The 21,072-nt window shown below is 37.8% G+C and overlaps 1 protein-coding gene across 6 annotated transcripts in view; it reads right to left on the bottom strand.

Moving 5' to 3' along the window:
* The window catches only part of diaph2 (diaphanous-related formin 2), a 501,500-nt gene that overhangs the window by 220,980 nt on the left and 259,448 nt on the right, over positions 1 to 21,072 (bottom strand). For all 6 annotated transcript variants that reach the window (XM_066715009.1, XM_066715013.1, XM_066715012.1 and 3 more), the window contains 2 exons: positions 7,956 to 8,057; positions 2,709 to 2,803 (listed from right to left, as the gene is read on the bottom strand). In XM_066715009.1, coding sequence (XP_066571106.1) covers positions 2,709 to 2,803; positions 7,956 to 8,057 — 197 coding nt within the window. The remainder of the gene's footprint in view (positions 1 to 2,708; positions 2,804 to 7,955; positions 8,058 to 21,072) is intronic.

The following is a 21,072-nucleotide window of genomic DNA, read 5'->3' on the forward strand; positions in this document are numbered from 1 at the left end:
AGTATTTTCAATCGTTTATTTAATAACATTTTTGTATCTTTAAGTTGTCTCAGAATACCAAAGAACTGGGGTTTTTGTATGTCCTGTATGGTTGTGTGTATACAGACTGTATACATACAAACACCATTCCCTCTGTTCATAAATGTACATACAGACCATCTGAGTTGATCTAATTGTGCTGAAAACAAACAAAAATCATCTATATTTGTATTCATACAATGATCTGTGAAGACAGCTGACTGTCATTAAGGATTTTATGAACTCATACAGTCATTTAAGAATTAAATTCTGTCCTTTTGATATCAATCAACATAGATGTTTCTGGAGTGCCTTCAGAAAAATAGAATCCACTGACAGCACTACTGCGATGTAGAAAAGGAACATTTGAGGTACATGAAAATGCAATATTAACTGAAGACAAAAAAAAAAAACTGATATAATCCAAAACCCGAGTCTGCAACTGCCATACAAGACATATAGTAACAGATAATGTTGAATTAATGCTTCCTGTAGCCAACTCTGAGATAATGAGAAGATAGCATGACATGACATTCATTGCAGCGGCTTGTCCCATTACCTATATAGTACGTATATATTGTAGAATGAAAGGAGTCTACATTGTAAACAGGAAAATAAATGCCTTAATGTTGTCACGGTACTATAAGAATACAAAAGTTGGAGATGTGAGCGTGGGTGTACATGCATCCATTTTTGTTGTATAGGTTGCATGGTGAGTGATAGTTTGATAGATGCATGGATTCAGTGATGATTAGTGTGAGGCAGGATTGGTGCATTTCCAGCCTAGTCCTGCCACTGAAAGTTTCCAACTGCTCCCTGTCAGTTCCTGTCATCTCAGACCCTGTTCTCCTCTCCCTAAAGGGTCCACGCCCCACTCTCCTTGTCTCAGAGGAAGCACCTGGACACTCCCCTTGGCCCTGGGACTGACACTTCAAAGGTCTTTACACCCTGTCACCTCCCCCCACCGCAGTTTCTAGACGGGCTCATGAATAGCATGCATTCTGCTGTCCCATTTGAGATCCCCTCTTCAATCTTTATACAAGCACTGTATCCTCTCTAGCCACCAATATTTATACAACTAAGATTTCTATATTATTTTATCATTGAAGTCTGTAAATGTTTAATTATTTTTATGAACACAGACATACAAATGTGTATATTATAGCGCTGGAGGAGGGTGGCAGTCGGCATCAGGGATCCAAAAAATATATTGTACACTGGTGTGTGTGTGTGTGTGTGTGTGTGTGTGTGTGTGTGTTTGTCTGTGTATGCTTCATATGTATGCCCATACTGTATGCATCAATGTCTTTGAACTAAAATGCTGCCAGAACAGAAATAATTCTGTTCACTTCTAATTGCTTTGTGGCTGCTGAAAAGGCATTTTAATATTATGATTAATTAGGGGAACTTGAATGAATCAGATGTTAGAAGGAGTGAATGCTCAGAGATCTTTTCTACTCAGCAGGGGAGCACTTTACTCTGTGGCCTTGCTTCCTTTCTTGGGTAGCACTACTGACATAACCCTGACGTACATTACAGTCACTGAGTCATCACTGGATCATCCAAAGTATTACTTCTATTCACATTATGTGAAAAAAAACACATTAAATACGCAGTCACTTGTATATTAGACAATAAATGGAATACAATATTAACATAACTGTAGAATACCATTCCCTCAATCTGTGTGCGTGGTCAAATTTGATGATATGCTTATAAGTAAAAAGGTCATGTATCTAGCTTGATTACAATTACCACCTAGAAGGGTTTCAAAAAATAAAATAAAAAATAAGTACGTCAGTGAAATACTGGGTTTAAAAAGTACAGAGAATCAGAAGACAAAGTCAATTAGGGCTCATTGACGCAATCTTTTAAGAGAGATTAACAAGAATAAATTAAATATAAATAGCTAGATAACTGTTAATACTAAACTGTATTAACAAAGAGAGGTTAAATGATCCCCTTTCAGTGTACTTTTCTGCCATTTGAAGAAAAGAAAAAAAAATGAAATTCTCCTACAATTAATGACAGTTTTGATATTTTTCATACCAAGATAAACCAGTCATTTGAAGTTGGACATGCTTTTGCAGGCCGTGAATGAATGCAGATTGCAGTGCTGACAGGATACCCCCTGCTGGGTAATTTCCAGGGAAGACACACACTTCGTGCTCATTTATTATAATCTGCTGCTCAGCCGCCATTCTGCCCCCTGCCCAAAACACCCTTAAATACCAAAACACACACCTGTGGAGATGAGCAAAGGGAATCTAAAGGCAATACATTGACAAATCTCACCATTGGCTGATGCACATACAGAAACTTCCATTCTTCAGAAAGCATCCCAACCACAAACAGCCAGCTCTGTTTGTAATTACCGCTTCCTGAGGAACAAAAGTAGCTCCCAGAAAGATCATTAATCTTGCCTGAAGGAAAAAGACCGGTGTGAGTGGAGCAGAGTGTGTTTTTGTGTGTGTTTGCCAAGCAGCATCCCAGACCACCTATTGTGGGCAGATGAATGGGAGTCCCGTTTGTTTCTGAATGGAGAATGGCAGTATGGATTGGGGAAGGAGGAGCTGACCTTAAAAAGAGGTCACTGAGAGTGGAGCAGACACAACACAGTAGTGCAGGCCATGGGATGCACTCATGCATATACACACACTGACACAAACATGCACAAGTACACAGCTTACCTGAATTAGGGCTTCGCTTAATCTCTCCTCATCCACCTGCAGAATGATGTCCCTGATTTCCTCATAAGGCAGCCGGAATGAACCCAAGAAAATTGCTGTTGGAATGGAAGGGAGGAAAGTCATGCGTCTATTTTCAAATACAACCTTCAAAGTAAGAAACTCAGACTGGAATCACCCAGAAGTATTATTTACTTCGTATTATATACAGCTGTTTGGGATAATCTATGTTTACACACTATAAAATTGATGTTTTCAACAAATATTCCTGAATCTTGAAAACCCTATCTTAGTTGACTTGGGCCTTGAACACCAGCTCAGAATTTTATTAAACAAAACCACATAAATTACAATATCTTATAGTAAATATAATATCACTTCAATTAGATTCTCATTTATGCATAATCACTTATTTGGGTGCAACATAAATGTAAGTGGAATCTTTAAATTGCTATTTGAAACCGAAGAAATTGGTTATAAATAAATACAATAATAGTAAGAAAAGGGCACGACAATCTTCAAAAACACTCTAGTTTTGTCATAGCTCAGTGAACATTGTGCAAGCAGCACATGAGTCGTGAAAGTGTTCAGCTTTGGGGGATGATTTGTTCTAGTTAGCCAACTACACCAGGTGCCACAGTCACTTAGTGAGGAAACTCAGGTGTAAACTGAACATGTAAACGTTCTGCAGAAGAAAACAACAAGAAAGGCTTGTTAATAAGCTCACTAATGGCACTCTGTATACATCTGTTCTGATCTGGGAGATAGGGTCTGAATCACCCAGTGTCCCACGTGGCATATGTCAGCGATCATGCATGTCAGTTAAATGCCAAGTCAATTATACCCAACTGCATCTCTCAATCTCACTGTGCCTATTTGCAACCTGTTAATTAAAATTATAAAAAATGTAATGAACAGAGAAGGTGAATCAAATCATTACCACTTTTTGTGCTCCTGAATACCTCAATAACACAAAAAAATCTATTATATGGACAAATCCAGCAGCTCAAGCCTCCTGCCATGTCCACTCACATACGCCCCCATCCCCTTTACATCCTCCCTCTTGGTCCTACTTCTCAGTCACCCTTACCCACCTGTGTGAGCCCCCACCCTGCCCATCCCAGCCCCTTGTCTGATTCTAACCTCTGCTCTCTGCCCCTGGCTCCGGCATTACAAGCCTACCACCTGTGCCTTAGATTCAATCCCCTTTCATGTCTTCAAGCCTATTGCTCCTACTCTATTTCCTTTCATTTAATCTTTCTTAAACACCCCTGTGTGCTCTGGCTATTTACCAGCAGGCTTTAAGAAGACCCACATCATTTTTATTCTTACAATACCTTCTCTTGACCCCTCATATCCCCACAACAATTACCCTGTCTCTTTGCTCCCCTTTCTTTCAAAATCCCTTGCACAGGCTGTTGACCGTTTTAGCTGAGCACTCCTCCAGCTTAGCCGTCTGTAGCCTGATTTCTTTCCCTATAAACTCGTTGGACTCTACTCTATGGCAGCTGTTGGTTTCTCCCTGTCCACGATCTGCTGCTTGACCCTCCTTTAGTGTCTCAGATGCTTTTGGCAAGTCAAACAGTCCCCTGAGCTCCCCTCCACTATCTCTTGCTCAATCCACTCAATTATTTCTACATTGAGCACTACTTCCAGGTTTTCTGGGGTACTAGTGCTTGGACCCCTACACAACTTCTCAAATCTTCTTCTAATGATTTCCTCAGCACTTACATATGAAGGAATTTTCTGTCCTTCCTCTGCCCCAAAACTTATATTTCTTCCCTTCACTTGTAGATTTTGTAACAGCCTCCTGCTTTGCACACACAGGGTGACTCCACTTTTACTGCTACCCATTCATAATATTCCTGCATTGAATCCTGCAGATCGAACTCCAAGTCATGTAACCTACGGCGTTCTTGTGATTATTTTCCATCTACAAGCAAGACCATGGCTCCTAAGTGTCTGATGCACTAAAAGCTTCTGCACGGAGATCGACGAGATGTGCCCTTTAGACTAGAGATCACTGTTTTGTATCCAGGCTATACCAACTGTCACTGAAAACACCCAAGAAACTGGGTGGTCTAGTATGTGCATGCTAGTGTTATCAGTGAGAGCAGTGTCAGTGCTCCATTGATGGCTTTACCGTGCACATACAGCAGATACACACGTCTGTTCTGTTTCTCTCAGGCTGGTGTGGGAATTACAGCAGAAAGGCAGGCTGATTTGTAACTGGCAGTTGCAAATAGGTGGCAATAACAGGATACAAATAACTGCCAATTTTAAATTTATGAGAAAAAGCAGGATGTTCAAGAATCAGGTATGGAAGTGCAAATTTGTGAAAACCAATTATTTCCTGTTGTTTGCAAAAGAAAAATAAATAAATAATCCCAATGTATTCAATTAACCTCGCTTGGCATTGTTCTAATTAAAATAATGAAGATTCTTCATTGTACTTTGTAAATTAAATGTGTGTACGTTTATCTAATTGATGAAGAGATAATCATGAAAACCCAATTGGACCTGACAGCATAAATTAAAGTGCTTGAGACTTTCAGTGAAGGTGTTATGGTAAGAACTGATATTCTTAAGCAATGTGCAAGTTGTAAACATGTGGAATCTGTAAAATTGATCGAAATGGAAAATTAAACAAAACTAAATCATAATAATAAATATTAAGTTGGAATAAAAATACATCAAATAAAAACAGCATGAATGTGTTCTGGGGCAGATGAAGTCCAGACTTGACCTCCTAAGAGGCTTCCCTCCCACGCTTTGAGGAAGGATGACTTGATTCAGCTCATTTCTGGACCCTGATTCACTTCCCACTGATTGTTTCATCCAAATTAAAACAAATAAAAATAAAGTCTCATATGGAATGAGTTAGAGCTTAGTCCTTTGCTTCTATTGTTTCAGCTGAGGAACTCTCCACCCACTCCCAGGGCACACAAACAGAAAATCAGCTTTTAAAGCAAATCTTCCTTAAACTGTAATAAATTAGACTATTGGTGCTTTATATTAGGAGGTCATAACTTAGCTGTGGGAATCACAACCACATGCAGGCAACCCAGAGGACTTACTGGCAAGAAATGGAAGGCGAGTTTTGCTCCAGCTTTGATACGGCAGATTTCTTTAATGCTTTGCTGGCCAGTCCCTTTATGGGAGTAAGCTCATTCAAACAAGATGGAGAAAAGAGTACTATAAGACTGTTATTTAAAGTAGTAAATCCTCTAGGAAAGAGAGTAGACTAAACAAATCTCAGCGCTATGATCAAATTCATCACCCTTACTACAGGTTGGAAGACCTAAGGACCCCACATGCCTCAGCCAAGATCTCAGACTATATTAAATTAGGAAAGAGACACAGACAATTAAGGGCTGTAATGAGACAGACTCAATTACAGAATAGTTAACAAGACTGCTTTACCTATCCTGCAGGGGGAGATACACATCTCAAAGAGCAGAGAGTAAGCGGTAATACAACACTGTTCTGTTGCACGAGAGCTAACTCATGAGCATGGGGGAACCACATAAAGTTATACATTTCAGAAAAAAATCTATGGTAAACACCCCTGAGGTGGTATCATTTTTGTTTCCTGTCAAAAATAGACCAATCTGTTGGGGATGAAATAAAACATGGCGGGTACAAGACCTCCCATGCTTGGCTTTTGCTGTTCCCTCCCCTTCTCTTTCTCTCCTTCTCTTCATCTTTCCTCTACTCACCCACTCCTCTCCTCCCCTCCCCTCCCTTCTCTACACTATGCTTCCCTCCTTCCCAAAATGAAATGGTTTAATTGTCAGTTTCACTTTTGAAAAAGCCTGTATCAAGTTCTGGGCAAAATGCCAACATCTGATTTCCATGACAGTAAGGCACTGGAGAACTAAAACTTGTTTGTTTGGTTTTTGAGATTTTTTTCCTTCTTCTTCTTCTTCTTCTTCTTCCTCTTCCTCTTCTTCTTCTTCTTCTTCTTCTTCTTCTTCTTCTTCTTCTTCTTCTTCATAAAAAAGACACTCAGATATTAAGACATTTGCCTCTCAGGTAAGGTAGCAGTTTATGCAGTATTTGGAAGACTGACAGATGCAGCAATATTTTATTATGAAATGTCCCATGGATGATTTCAACCTCTTTTTCAAATGAAACACCACTCAAGACTGATTCATTATTGCTATAGGTGAGCTAAGTTCAGTAACAGAAACAAAATAAACCAAAATAATAATTAACATAGTTCTACGAGGCACAATAAGAACTCTTTAAAGGCAAGGCTCAATTACTAAATGCTACTTTACAGTCACCTATCTCCACTACCAGCATCTCTCAGCAGGCTGTGCGGTTTCTTTGATATGCAGACTAAACTGCACTGCATGCTGCCAAAACTGTGATCACTTATTTCCTGAATTTGAAATCATGGCCTGTGTTCAAAGACAGCGGCATTAGTTTAGATTAAGATTGAGTCTTTTTGAGGTATGGTATTTGGGAAAAAAAAAAAGAGGCAATTTCAGCACACTGAAATGTGGGGCATAAGAGGTAAGACTCTTAGAATAATCAATACCCACTAAACTATGTGCACTAGAAGTTTTAAAACACTCTTTTTTTTTCTACTTTATTTAGTTTTTGCTCTACAAACGTGCTAACAATGAACAGTCTTGACTTCCATGTGTTGTATTTCTTCAGTTATGTTAAGGTAATAATATGCTCATTATGTGACCACCACTTTTCAACAAAGGTCATTTAAAACCTTTCTGCACTTTGCAGTGTGGGTATCTAACCTAGTTATTAAAGAGTAACTATTAATGTTGTTGTGTATGTTGAGGTGGCATCTAGGGCAGGGCAGGTTAACTGCAATTTCAGAAATAATAAAGGTATAGATGCTGTCTTAAAAACAGTCATGCTGTTTTATATTTATGTGACATTGGGCTTAATATATCAGTTCAGCATAGACAGGTGTGATCACCTTCTTGGAAAAAGAAACTCAATAAGGGTGAGATTCAGGGTGTTTCAAAGATGGATGGATTTCATTATGCAAGATATATAATGCTGCCACAGTTCACACATCCACAACAGAGGAAAACTGTGCAAGGAGAATAAAAGAAAGATTAGAAAACAAAGGGACGGTCATTTATTTAAAAAAAAAAAGTATACCTTTGTAAGTTGATCTATTTAAAAAGTAAGCTACAATGGTATGAAAAAGAAGAAATGGTATGATACCGTTAAAGTAAACACAAATGTATGTGAAAAGTAATAAAGAACACATACACATATTTTGAGCCGTCTTGGAGTCCAGGATCCGTAGTTCTTTTGCCTTTTTCTTAAACTGCAGTGCTTTTCTGTCATCTGTCTCATCCATATCCTTTTTCACTGTGGAGAAGAAAAAAGATAGTAATCAATACCCAAGATATGAATAAGTATGCCATTTCCCCTGCTTTGCAGATTCCTCTCTCCATTTTTCTTATTGCTGAACAATGGAGAATGAATTATTGAGAATTTACTTCAACCAATCAAGATGATATACTCCCTGGTTTAAAACTAATCGCACCATTAGCAGCCAATAACTGTTTGAGCATAAGCAATTCATATTCTCCAAAAAAATTGGAAAAAAACAGAAAAAGACAGAATAAAGAAAGCTAGTCTCGCTCTTATATTAGGAAATATATGATTCAATATGGAGAAGAAAAAAAAAATCTTACATTAGTTATGTAACCCAACTCCATATTTATTTTCAGATATTCTATTTCTTTAACATTTACTCACAAGAATTCGTCTCAATAAATTAAATTCCCAGATCACGCCCCCACCCCCCAGCTAATCCAGATAACACAATTCCTGGAGAAAACACACAAGACATCTTTCTCTGCTCATCAAAAAGAACCTCACATCCCTTACAGTTGGAAAAAAGAGAAAATAAAAAAAAAGGCAGAGTGTAATAAAATAAGAATTATGCAGCCTTCCATGGAGCTAATCCCAGTAATTTGCCCCCTGCAGGAAAAATACCCAGGGTAGCATATTTGCGGGTCTGATCCAAATAATCTCCCCCAGCCATTAAGATGAATTCTGCCGAACTAATCCAGATTACTTTCGAACAGCACATTGTGAATTATTCAGAACACAGTATTTAAGTACACAACCAGATAAAGCATATTTATGTATCTGTTTATTGTTTACAACTACTTACTAGGATGACTCAGTGCTCAATCAAATCAGAAATTATATATTGATAAGGATAGTGTAACAAACAATTACTAAATTAATTAGCGGGTAGTACTCGTTTAAATGAAGTGTACTGGCACTTTAGTACAAGACTGAAAGTGGATACAAAAACAATGGTGTCAAATGATTGAATCGATAAGATCCACATACATAACCACTCTAGAATTCTAACATACAATACATACACACACATGCTTACATACAGAGTCCCACTTAGATTTGCTGTTTGACAGTTGTTAGGTTCACAACTGATCTACCTTACACCAAACCAAGAAAACAACAAAACAATGTTCTCAACGATTGATAAATCAGGTCCAGAGCTTTTATTTTACATCACATAAACCCCAGGAAAGGCAAGGATGGGGTAAATGTTTGACAATGAAAGAGAGCAAAACACAGACTAAGAGTGTGATGAGATTGTACAACACCTAAAATAAAGACAAACTGATTATGATAAAATTCTGTGAGGTTTTGATTCTGCCTTTTCCGAGATGCTGAAGGGTAGTTGTTTTGCTCATAGCCTGTGTGCAGCCTGATAATGTATGTTTAAGTTTTTACATTGCATTTTACATCTGCGAGAGCAAAACTACAATTATTTTCAGCATGGGTAGCTTAGTGCAATGACCTTATTGTTTCTAGGTTGCTTATTCTTTTTCCCCAAGCAGAATCTGCATGTATTACAAGCAACTGAGGTAATTGTGTTACCACAGTAATCCTTAAGTGCTGCAAAGGATGCTGGTTGGTTAAGCACAAAAAACACATTAATACTATACGTGTTGAATTGGAGCCCATGGGATTGGCTCAATTTATGCCACTATGATGGTTCAGGAATATTTGCCTGGTGTGCCAATAGGCTTAGCCATGCATATCACCACATGTTTTTATTGATGTTTTCCCATTCATTCTTCTTTTCCGCCTTTCGTTCTTTTCCTCCTTTCTTTCGTTCCTTTCAAGTTACTTCTAACAATTTAGCTAGCAAGCGTGTCTTTCTCTCTTCATTTAATAACATATATCAAAATATGTATACACACAAATAAATAAATAAATAAACAAAGTATTCTACAACATAATCAAGCCTCCAGAGTGTAAATCATGTCCTTTTGTGAAAGCGAAGAAAGAACACAAATAATCAGGTGGCAGATAGAACATAAGACCTCCTCTAGTCACTGAGGAGTTGAGAACTCTTTACTTATCAAGTCTCTTTTCACTTCGGGGAAAACCAATGTGTCTCAGTGCTAATCATCATAACTTCTCTATTTATTTTAGCCCAAGGTAGTAATCTCAGAGGAAATCCAGTACAAACAACCTGCACTGTTGAAAATATCTGCCTACTTAAAGCAACAATCAAAGCGGTAATGTCTCCTTAAGCCATGATAAAATCTATTATGGGCATTGGCCTTATTTTGCTGTCAATTTACTGCCATGGTTGAAGGCAACATTAACTGTTCATACAGCTATATAGTCTTAATATCAAAGTTTAAACAAAGAGATGGAGAGCTAGGTTCCATACTCTTATTTAAAGTTAATATATCTAATACACTTAAATGTAGCTATTGTCTGTGAAACACATTTATCAAATGTAAATTTGAGGATGACAGGTCTCTTTTCATAGTGCTTTCTTGCTTTTACTTGAGTAAATAAAGAAATAATTGGCAAGGCACACCTGACAATCTCAAGACTGTGTTGTGCAGGCCAAGCAGATTTACGTTTATATGTATGGTTAGCTTTATAGGAAAGGGGTTAGGATTTGTATACCTAAAGGTCCAATAAGAACTAATAATAGCTGTAATGATAATTTAATTCCAGAAAACGTTCAATCGATGTTTAAAATAAGACTGAGCATAATGCAGGAATGTAACATATCTGGTGTCTTCAATGTCATTGTTCCAAGAAAGTATCCCATTTCTAAAGGCTTTCAGGTTGGGTAGTTTTTCTTGTTATTTTTCTCTAAGACAACAATAGTCTGTTCTGTCAGTCTGGGTTTCAACATGTCCCCTGACAATGACATCACAGCCCCACAATTTCCGGGTCAGCTGCAGTATTCCTCCTTGGCTAGCCTTAAAAAGTGCAACATGTTCTTACTCAGTGGAGTGGCTGAAATCCAATAACTTAACCTCACTTTTCCCATGGAAATTGCAGAAAAAACAACAAAAAGAACAACGGAATGAAGGGGGGAAAAAAAACATCAGGAAACATCAGTCTCGGAGGCTCCTACAAACACAGGGGCAGAGAGCACTGCACAGTCAGCAATATTAGTCACTAGCTTCCTCCTGTCTTGCACTCAGAGACTTGCACTCACGCCTGGCCACATAAATCTCGCCACATGACTTTCAGCATCCTTCAACACCTCACTGTTACCCCAATCTACAGCAGAGCCCTAATCGACTCAAATTAATTGGAAAACTGTATCTAAAATTACCAAACAGACAATTAAATCCAATATTGCGCTATGAGTGCTTTTGCCCCTGTCAAGCTCCTCATTTGCAGTACCAGTAGCTCTGAATCTCTTCACACTTCTGAATTCAATTAGGTTCCACTGCATGCAGCTTCTCAAGTCTGCGTCTGGTCCCAAACATAGTGTACCTTCCATGGCATCACTCTCTATTGCTCTTTTACGAGATACGTTGACCAACTGCAAAAACACACAAGTGGATTTCTTTGATTCTTTGATTCATCCTGTCTTGGCTTCATTTAAACTCCAATTTCTCCACCAACTCAAGCTCCATTGCAGAGACACCAGTTGTGGCTAGTGACTTCAAAAACCAGTGACTTAAGCTGTTGAAAGCTGCTTCATCTGGCTCTCAGTGCCTCGTGTTGCTACAGCAATCTCTTAAGAATCTATTCATTTGTTCCAAAAGAAAGCCCTATTAGAGGGTAGGCATTGGCGAGGCAGCGTTGGTAAATCTGTCATGTACAGTAAGAAAGGGATCACATTTCTCGCCATGATGGATATTTTTTCTGACAGGCTGTCAAGCTCCCACATTATGATAATGCATTCCTAATCACAAATTAATAAGAACAGGGGGTGATGATTATTATTAATTGTTATATTTTGAGGCTTAAATGAGTACTTGTGCTGTACTATTGTAATGATTATGGAAACTATTATGGCTTGTCTCTTTGTCTCATTGTGGAAAAGGAGTAGGAGGGGTGTGTGTCTTTCTTGGATCTGTCAGGTGGACAGATCAGTTTTAAAGTCTTTCTCCAAGGTGTCGCTCTGCAAGTCAACATCACAAGAAGAATCGTTAATTGCACAGTACGTTCTTAAGTATACCTCTTGATTATACAGTTTGAATCAAATGCATATACGCATTATGTGGATAACACATTCATGTGAAACAACATGAATTATCTACTCTATTGTTTTCATGTCATAAATTATGAATGTGGAGCACATTCAGCATTACTGAAATAATCCAATAGAAAATAAAAAAGGTCCTCAAATTATCAAACTGTTTACAAAGACAACGTTTATCAGAAACATGTTGATCGTATCATTAGTCTTTCAGTTTTTAACATGAATAGAAAGTAGCTCATAATTATTTAATAGGCTAAAGTAAGCTCATAAACATAATTGAGAAAAAAGGATGGTGTCACACTGTGTAAAGAATAAACTGAAAAGCAAGAAAAAAGGCTATACCATTTGATTAAAATATCAAAGTGTGATTGAGTATGTAATCAACTAAATCTTGTACTATAGCTGCATCTTTTTTCATTTTTTCTTTGTTCTAAAGGTAATTCATGGGGTCATCATATGAACACTTACTAATGTATACTTTTTTTTTCTCTCTAGACAATGCACTGCATTTGTTCAGATGTGGGGGTAAAGGAGGTAACATTTTTTTAAGAGGCTAAGGGAGTATAAAGGATGAGAAAACACAGCAAGATGAAATTGAAACATAATTGCACTGTTGGATATTATTTGGCCTTCCTTCTATATGTTTGCATATTTTGGATAGAGACCAACCTGTGGGAATCTAGTATTTCAAAAGTCTTATATCCATGGGGGCTTAAGTCATTTATTGGACTTGATTCATACTGTGGGGGTTTTACATGCAATATCTTCCCATAGGCCCAGAAAATACAGTGATAGAAAACTAAACACATCCACATGTTCACTTCCGGAAAGTGATATCTTAATAGAGTGCAGCTGAGAAACCTTAGTGTAGATGGCAGTTTTACTGCAGATATGTTTAAAAGCAGAGGGACACGCTGTGGGTGAGACAGTGTGGAGTCTTCCTTCCTTCAGAACAATTTATTTCCAGAAAGTGAAATCTGCTTGCATAAATGTATCCTGTATCTTTTTGTTCCACATGACCCATGCAAGATATCAGCTGAGCTGAGCCACAGGAGACCTGACTGTATTTCTATATGAGCTGACTGGTGTCTATGTAAGATGATGGTATTTTTCTAATCCCTAATTTTCAGATACACTGGTAATTGAAGAAGGCTCATTTAATGCAATACACATTAGGCTCCAGATAAATCACAGAGAAGCATGATCTTACTGGGTCAATAACACAGACATAGGCAAGGTGGCTTGCTGCTGTTAACCGTTTAAAACAAAAATACCCTTATGATTGCATGGCCTATATCAATCAGATTATTGATTTGATGATCATCCGCTAACCTAATTTAAATCTATTTCACTAGTCTCTAACATGAACCACACTCACCACCGTGCATTGCTAATTTCAAGTGAGGCTTTGTATAGTTTATATTCTTTACATTTTAAAAAACAATGATCTGTCAAGAGTTCAAATTTTGCTGAAGAAACAAAATGTTTCATTTCAGGTATCTGCAATGAAGGGGAGGTAAGAACCCCATTAAAACTCCCTTGTCTTGAAAAGGAAAGGAAGCCGCGTGCTGTTCTGACAGTGAGTAAGGAAGACCTTAATGGATCCCGGTAAATGGCCAATTAGAACAAAATGCAAGCAGTACTCACTGAAAGGTTAACACCATTTTACAGAGACATTAAACATAAAAGCCAATCTAGTAATAGACCTATGTGCAGACAAGAAATTGGTGATCAACTGGCGCCAAACAGTCCTACAGCTTCCAAACCCTCAAGCAGTCGTAAAGGCTACAAGAACAGGCCAATTTGTGACAAAGTGTACAATCTCTTCCTTCTTTTTCAAATGTCTAATGTTGTATGAATAATGGTCCAAAGTCAAAACAGCACAACAGTACATCACAGAACAAAAATAATACTGTTTTAATGAACCTATTAAGTCAGTGTAGAACAATGCATATAAATGTATGTCGTGTACAGTATTTTTTGTACCCCAGGTGTGTGGGTAAATGTTTTACTGAAATAGCCATTGAGGCTGTGTATTAATCAAGAGAGGTAATTAGTGAGGACAACTGGGACTGGATGCAATAATCATCAGAGACTGAATTTAACAGTCTAACATTCTCTAAAATATACTTTAAACAGGTATAAGTATAAAACAAATGTTTCTCATGCAAAAATATTGAGAATTCTGGATAAAGGACAGCTGATACAAGGCCATGATCAGAAAAAATAAAATAATACTAATAACTTTCAAAAATGGCTTGGCTAAATTTGAGAAGGGAAGACAAAATGGAAGATACACTTATACCTTTTAGGCAGGCAGGCAGTGCTTAGCCTCAAAAATGTGATAATAACATTTGATTACTTTAAGAGGTAGAACTCTTAAAAATAAAACAAACTCAAGAACTATACTGCCTCACAGGTAACTTGAAGGGTTCTGCACTAGCCATTAAGATCAAAATGTATTAATCTCTCTATACATCAGGGTAACGTCAGACAGTCAATACACCAGGAAAACATACCTAGAACAGATCATTGCTGGTATACATGCAGCAGTACAGCCCTCAAGAGAAGGCAGCATTAATACGTTTTGAAAACATTAATTTAACAGCACACTCCTGCTGTGTCCAATTCTACCAATTGACTGGGTCTAAAAGCGAGTCTTTTTCAAACCCTCCAGCCAAAGTATTGTCTCAGTATTAACCCAAGCTTTTTTTTTTTTACCCAAACTACTCCTTCAATCTTGTCTTTCAGGAGTGTATTCCTGTTCTATTTGGGGATCCAAAATTGTATATCTATCTATCTATCTATATATATATACACTCACCTAAAGGATTATTAGGAACACCTGTTCAATTTCTCATTAATGCAATTATCTAATCAACCAATCACATGGCAGTTGCTTCAATGCATTTAGGGGTGTGGTCCTGGTCAAGACAATCTCCTGAACTCCAAACTGAATGTCTGAATGGGAAAGAAAGGTGATTTAAGCAATTTTGAGCGTGGCATGGTTGTTGGTGCCAGACAGGCCGGTCTGAGTATTTCACAATCTGCTCAGTTACTTGGATTTTCACGCACAACCATTTCTAGGGTTTACAAAGAATGGTGTGAAAAGGGAAAAACATCCAGTATGCGGCAGTCCTGTGGGCGAAAATGCCTTGTTGATGCTAGAGGTCAGAGGAGAATGGGCCGACTGATTCAAGCTGATAGAAGAGCAACTTTGACTGAAATAACCACTCGTTACAACCGAGGTATGCAGCAAAGCATTTGTGAAGCCACAACACGTACAACCTTGAGGCGGATGGGCTACAACAGCAGAAGACCCCACCGGGTACCACTCATCTCCACTACAAATAGGAAAAAGAGGCTACAATTTGCACAAGCTCACCAAAATTGGACAGTTGAAGACTGGAAAAATGTTGCCTGGTCTGATGAGTCTCGATTTCTGTTGAGACATTCAGATGGTAGAGTCAGAATTTGGCGTAAACAGAATGAGAACATCATGCCTTGTTACCACTGTGCAGGCTGGTGGTGGTGGTGTAATGGTGTGGGGGATGTTTTCTTGGCACACTTTAGGCCCCTTAGTGCCAATTGGGCATCGCTTAAATGCCACGGCCTACCTGAGCATTGTTTCTGACCATGTCCATCCCTTTATCACCACCATGTACCCATCCTCTGATGGCTACTTCCAGCAGGATAATGCACCATGTCACAAAGGTCGAATCATTTCAAATTGGTTTCTTGAACATGACAATGAGTTCACTGTACTAAACTGGCCCCCACAGTCACCAGATCTCAACCCAATAGAGCATCTTTGGGATGTGGTGGAACGGGAGCTTCGTGCCCTGGATGTGCATCCCACAAATCTCCATCAACTGCAAGATGCTATCCTATCAATATGGGCCAACATTTCTAAACAATGCTTTCAGCACCTTGTTGAATCAATGCCACGTAGAATTAAGGCAGTTCTGAAGGCGAAAGGGGGTCAAACACAGTTTTAGAATGGTGTTCCTAATAATCCTTTAGGTGAGTGTATATATATATATATATATATATATATATATATACATATATATATACACTCACCTAAAGGATTATTAGGAACACCTGTTCAATTTCTCATTAATGCAATTATCTAACCAACCAATCACATGGCAGTTGCTTCAATGCATTTAGGGGTGTGGTCCTGGTCAAGACAATCTCCTGAACTCCAAACTGAATGTCTGAATGGGAAAGAAAGGTGATTTAAGCAATTTTGAGCGTGGCATGGTTGTTGGTGCCAGACGGGCCGGTCTGAGTATTTCACAATCTGCTCAGTTACTGGGATTTTCACGCACAACCATTTCTAGGGTTTACAAAGAATGGTGTGAAAAGGGAAAAACATCCAGTATGCGGCAGTCCACGTAGAATTAAGGCAGTTCTGAAGGCGAAAGGGGGTCAAACACAGTATTAGTATTAGTGTTCCTAATAATCCTTTAGGTGAGTGTGTATATATATATATATATATATATATATATATATATATATATATACACACATATATATTTTTAATGAACAAACTTACATTGATCTGCTGAAAGTTGTCAATAAAGAACTGCACACAAATGTAATCTAAGCAGAGCATACCAAAGATCCTAGGAATGATACATACTTAAATGTACAGTACAAATGTAGTGCTTGTATTTGGAGATCAGTAGGTAAGAATTTGATTATAAGGTTTGAAATTAGTGTCTACAGTCATTCATCACAAGCAATGTATTATTAGGGAACTGATTTCTATATTTTTCAGACTTAAACACTTTCTTGTTTGTTGATTTAAAAAGATGTTCAGAATAAATCACTGACAGAAGCTGAATACACATACTTCTTGGCCCTCTGATGTGAGCTGATAGGGATGTCTCCATTTTAATGACTTGCTCACTCTAACCTGACCTTCAGACGGCAGAAAAACTTGGGACACGTCAATTCTCGGCACACTGGCAATGACAAAGGGGTGGCTACTGAATGCAGGCATTACTAAAACAGCTAAAGACAAAAGGTCTTCTTGAAAAATGCATAATATTCAATCATTTACATATATTTGTATGTTGATAAATACTGTCCTCATAGATAATATAAGTTACTTCAATGCCCTGCACTCAGGAATGGGTTCTCCTTCAGCACACCCTCACCTCAGTGTATGTGCTATTGCTTTTCACAAACTAGCCTTCATCTTTATAATTGTGTCATTATAAACCTGAGCAGAAAGTCGGTACTAGAGGAAATCCAGCTTGGGCACTTGCTTTTTATCTGTGTTCAGCACCATTTATTTACCTAATACTTTTCTGTTATACAACATTGTAATTCGACTATACACATAAATACATGACGAACAATATAATCCCAAAAGACTATTCTCAATTTTTTATGCCCACCTGGTTACTGATTTGCATGACACAAACACAAAGTGACCATACAATTCAGCAGACTATCTAAAAGACCAGTTGTAAATAATGTTGAACATTTTACATAAATAATTAAACAAATAAACAGTACATGGGAAAAATGTATTATTCATGTTCCATATTCTTTAAAAATACACAATACAACAAAACAGATGCTGAAAACTAAAATTTGAAAAGGTTAAAGAAATCTCCAAACTAGTGAACAGACCATTTGGCTTCCTTGCTTACTTGTTTTTTTGGACTCTGGGTATACAGTAAAGTATGAAGTTGTAATATGGACAGTAAACTGTTTCTGCACAAACGCACTGCACAATAATGATAAATGATGGGATGAGCACTTAAAACATCATTAAACTGGTTTATGGAAAACTGGTCAAGATTTAAAAAACAAACTTTGATAAAGCTTAATTTCTCTCTTTTTCTGTTTTTGTGGCCTCCTCTTCCTCCTCTGCTTCATTCAGTAAATTGGGTTGAAAAATACTGTAATCTGTTGAGTTGCACTGTTTAAAGATGAGCCGTGACAGCTTCCGAGTTCTTCAAGCTGTTTCACTCTTTCTCTATTTCTTATAACTAGGCCAACATGACCCATTAGATTTGTGCGCCTGCCAAGTGCTGCAGAGTCGCTTTCCTGATGTTACAAACTACTGCCCCCCACGTCCATTAGTTTTGCCCTGCCGACCTGTTTAAGCATTCCAGAGGCATGCCGCACCAAGGCAGATGTCACAGCTATGGATGTAAAGTAGAGATTTTAACACAAACCACAGACAGCTCGCTGGATTACTGACGTCCCAGTAGTCTCTATTACTGCTCACAGCCCCACAACATGGGGAGAGCAATACTATATACTGACAGTGTGCACATCCACACACACACTCACTTAAAGATCCCCCCCCTCTCTCTCTTTCTCTCCCTCTCTCTCACTGTGTTCCATTTCTTGCTCTCCATCTCAGATTGAAAGCTGAAAAAATACTAAGTGGTGCAGGGGTCCTTTTTCTGAAGACTGTCATTTTTTTCAGCTCCCTTTTCTGTTTGCCTACATTGCCCCTGATCCCTGCCCTCCTCACTTATGCATTTCTCCAACTAAGAGACGGTTGCAGCACAAACAAACTCCCTTCAGAATGGCAACTATTTATAGACAGCACTGCTTGCTTCTGTAGATTGCACACATAGACACAGGAAGTCTTAATTGCTACTTAAAGAATTACTTCCCAGTAGTTTATTGATGTAATAACCCCAGAGGAAATGGCAATGGCCACCTGGTAATGTCCCTCTCAAGTAAACAAGTACCCTAACATATGAAAATAAATGGCAGTAAATTGAAACACAAATGACCCATTTCAAATATGAATAGTATTAAAAACAGAAGATGATTATGATTATGTATAACAGTATGATTATGTGTATGATTATATATATATATATATATATATATATATATATATATATATAATGGATTTTGAAAGAAATTGTTGTTTTTAACTTATCTACTTAACCCATATCAGCAATATAATCCAAACATTGAAATTCTAGACACAACTTAAACAGATACACATGGTTGCTTTTAAAGTCCATTAACTTGAAACTATATTAAAGTGATGTTTCACATTTAACATTTAATTAATGTAGAAGGTGGAAAATACATGCATTATTGCTACATGTTTTTACTGGAAACCTGGGGACTAATGAAATTCATACATTGTGGACTTGCACTTTTAAAAAGTCCACAAGTCTAAACGCAGAAAGGGCCAAGGCTTGCGATGGATAAAGTTTCTTTATTTCCAGAGAGATGCTATGCTTGTTAGAAAGCAACAGAATATATCCATGGGATTTGACAATGAGCAAATCTGTTTTGTATAATTGTAAGTCCCCAATCCCATAAAACACCAGTGCTCCAAAGACAAACGCGCTGTTACTTTGTTCAAGCCTACAGAATCCTACACTGACAATCAATATTTTCCTGACAATCTTTCAGAGTCTATTTAAACATCCCGTTTCTAAACCCAAGTATGAAATGGCACAATGGTCAAGGCCTCTTGCAGCATTATATATAGGTATTTTATTTTATGACTATTATTTCTTAGTCACATCACACTGCTATACTGCACCAACAGGGGGTCATTAATCAGGTAAAGAGTACATATTTAACACAGCAAAATGGAAATAAACACTCCTAATGACTGACATTACAGCCATATTCAATGTTGTTTTCAGTTTAGCCTTACACTGACTTCTTTGATGTGTTTCAAATGCTGGGATAGTTGGTATAATTGAAAATAGTAGTTTATGGAGACATCATAAAATAACCTTCTGCAAATACATCTAGTAGGAAACATTAATAAAACAATAGGGGAAGGCAAGCTAATAAAGAATTGAAAGCTATCTGTTAACAGCGGTGCATAATCTCTTCTAGAACATTAGTGCATATAGATTGGGCAACAGCAGTACATATTGTTTCTCTCAATCCCAATATTGCAAACATGATGCAAACATGATCTAGTGTCTTAGAGAATTATTTTAATTCGGTGTATAGGTTACTTTTTGTTCCATTAGTCCAGCTTGTCAAGTGAGCAATGTTTTATGGGTTTCCTCTCTTGCTTATAATGCAATGTCATCTGCTGTTACTGAGGCAAGCCTCCAGAAGTATTTAATCAGAAAAGCATTCAGTTACATGAGACTCAGGCCGGTTTTGTTGTACATTATCAGTTTCCTGTAATGTGTCTCTCTGGTCTTCAAATTAAGATTTAAAGGAACACCGTTGGTGCCAAAATTCATTCAATGGCGGTTGAAAAGGTTAGGGTTAAAGAGCATAATAAATATGAGCTTTTCTAAACTTTAGGGTTGCTTTTCCACTGACTTAACTAAATCGGGTGTAGATTAATACAGACCTAGCTTGATATTTTGGTGTTGGCTAGGGTTGAGATTCAGGCTGATATGATATTTTTCTAAATTGTGTTGGTAATCACCTCCACCATTTCTTCCAGTCTCCTGTCCAGTTTCATAAAGGGTTCCAGGTAATAGGAACAGCCACACACGTAATATATTTGTTGCATAACTTAGATGGATACAAATCTCGGTTTCATGGTAATACTAAAAACAAAGACAAATATTCACCTGTGCAAATGTCACATTTTATTGGCAGCATCCCAATCCAAAGCTGAAAAAGCATTACACAACACAACCAGAATAAACTTGACAGCCCCATTATACAGGTTCCGGATATACAGAGGAAAAAGTTGTTTTTCTGCCCATGATCTGCATAATCAATCACAGGCAATGCTTTATGCGCAACCAATTATAGAGCGCAAACAGAAATGGCTGGGTGAGAGGCAGACGCTATTATCCATTTTAAAAAGGAGCTCTAAATTAATACCCAATATGTTTTAGCATTTCAGCAATCAAACCAACATAAAGAATGAAAAAGCGATTT

This window comes from Amia ocellicauda, chromosome 10 (assembly GCF_036373705.1).
Source record: "Amia ocellicauda isolate fAmiCal2 chromosome 10, fAmiCal2.hap1, whole genome shotgun sequence".
Lineage (NCBI taxonomy): Eukaryota > Metazoa > Chordata > Actinopteri > Amiiformes > Amiidae > Amia > Amia ocellicauda.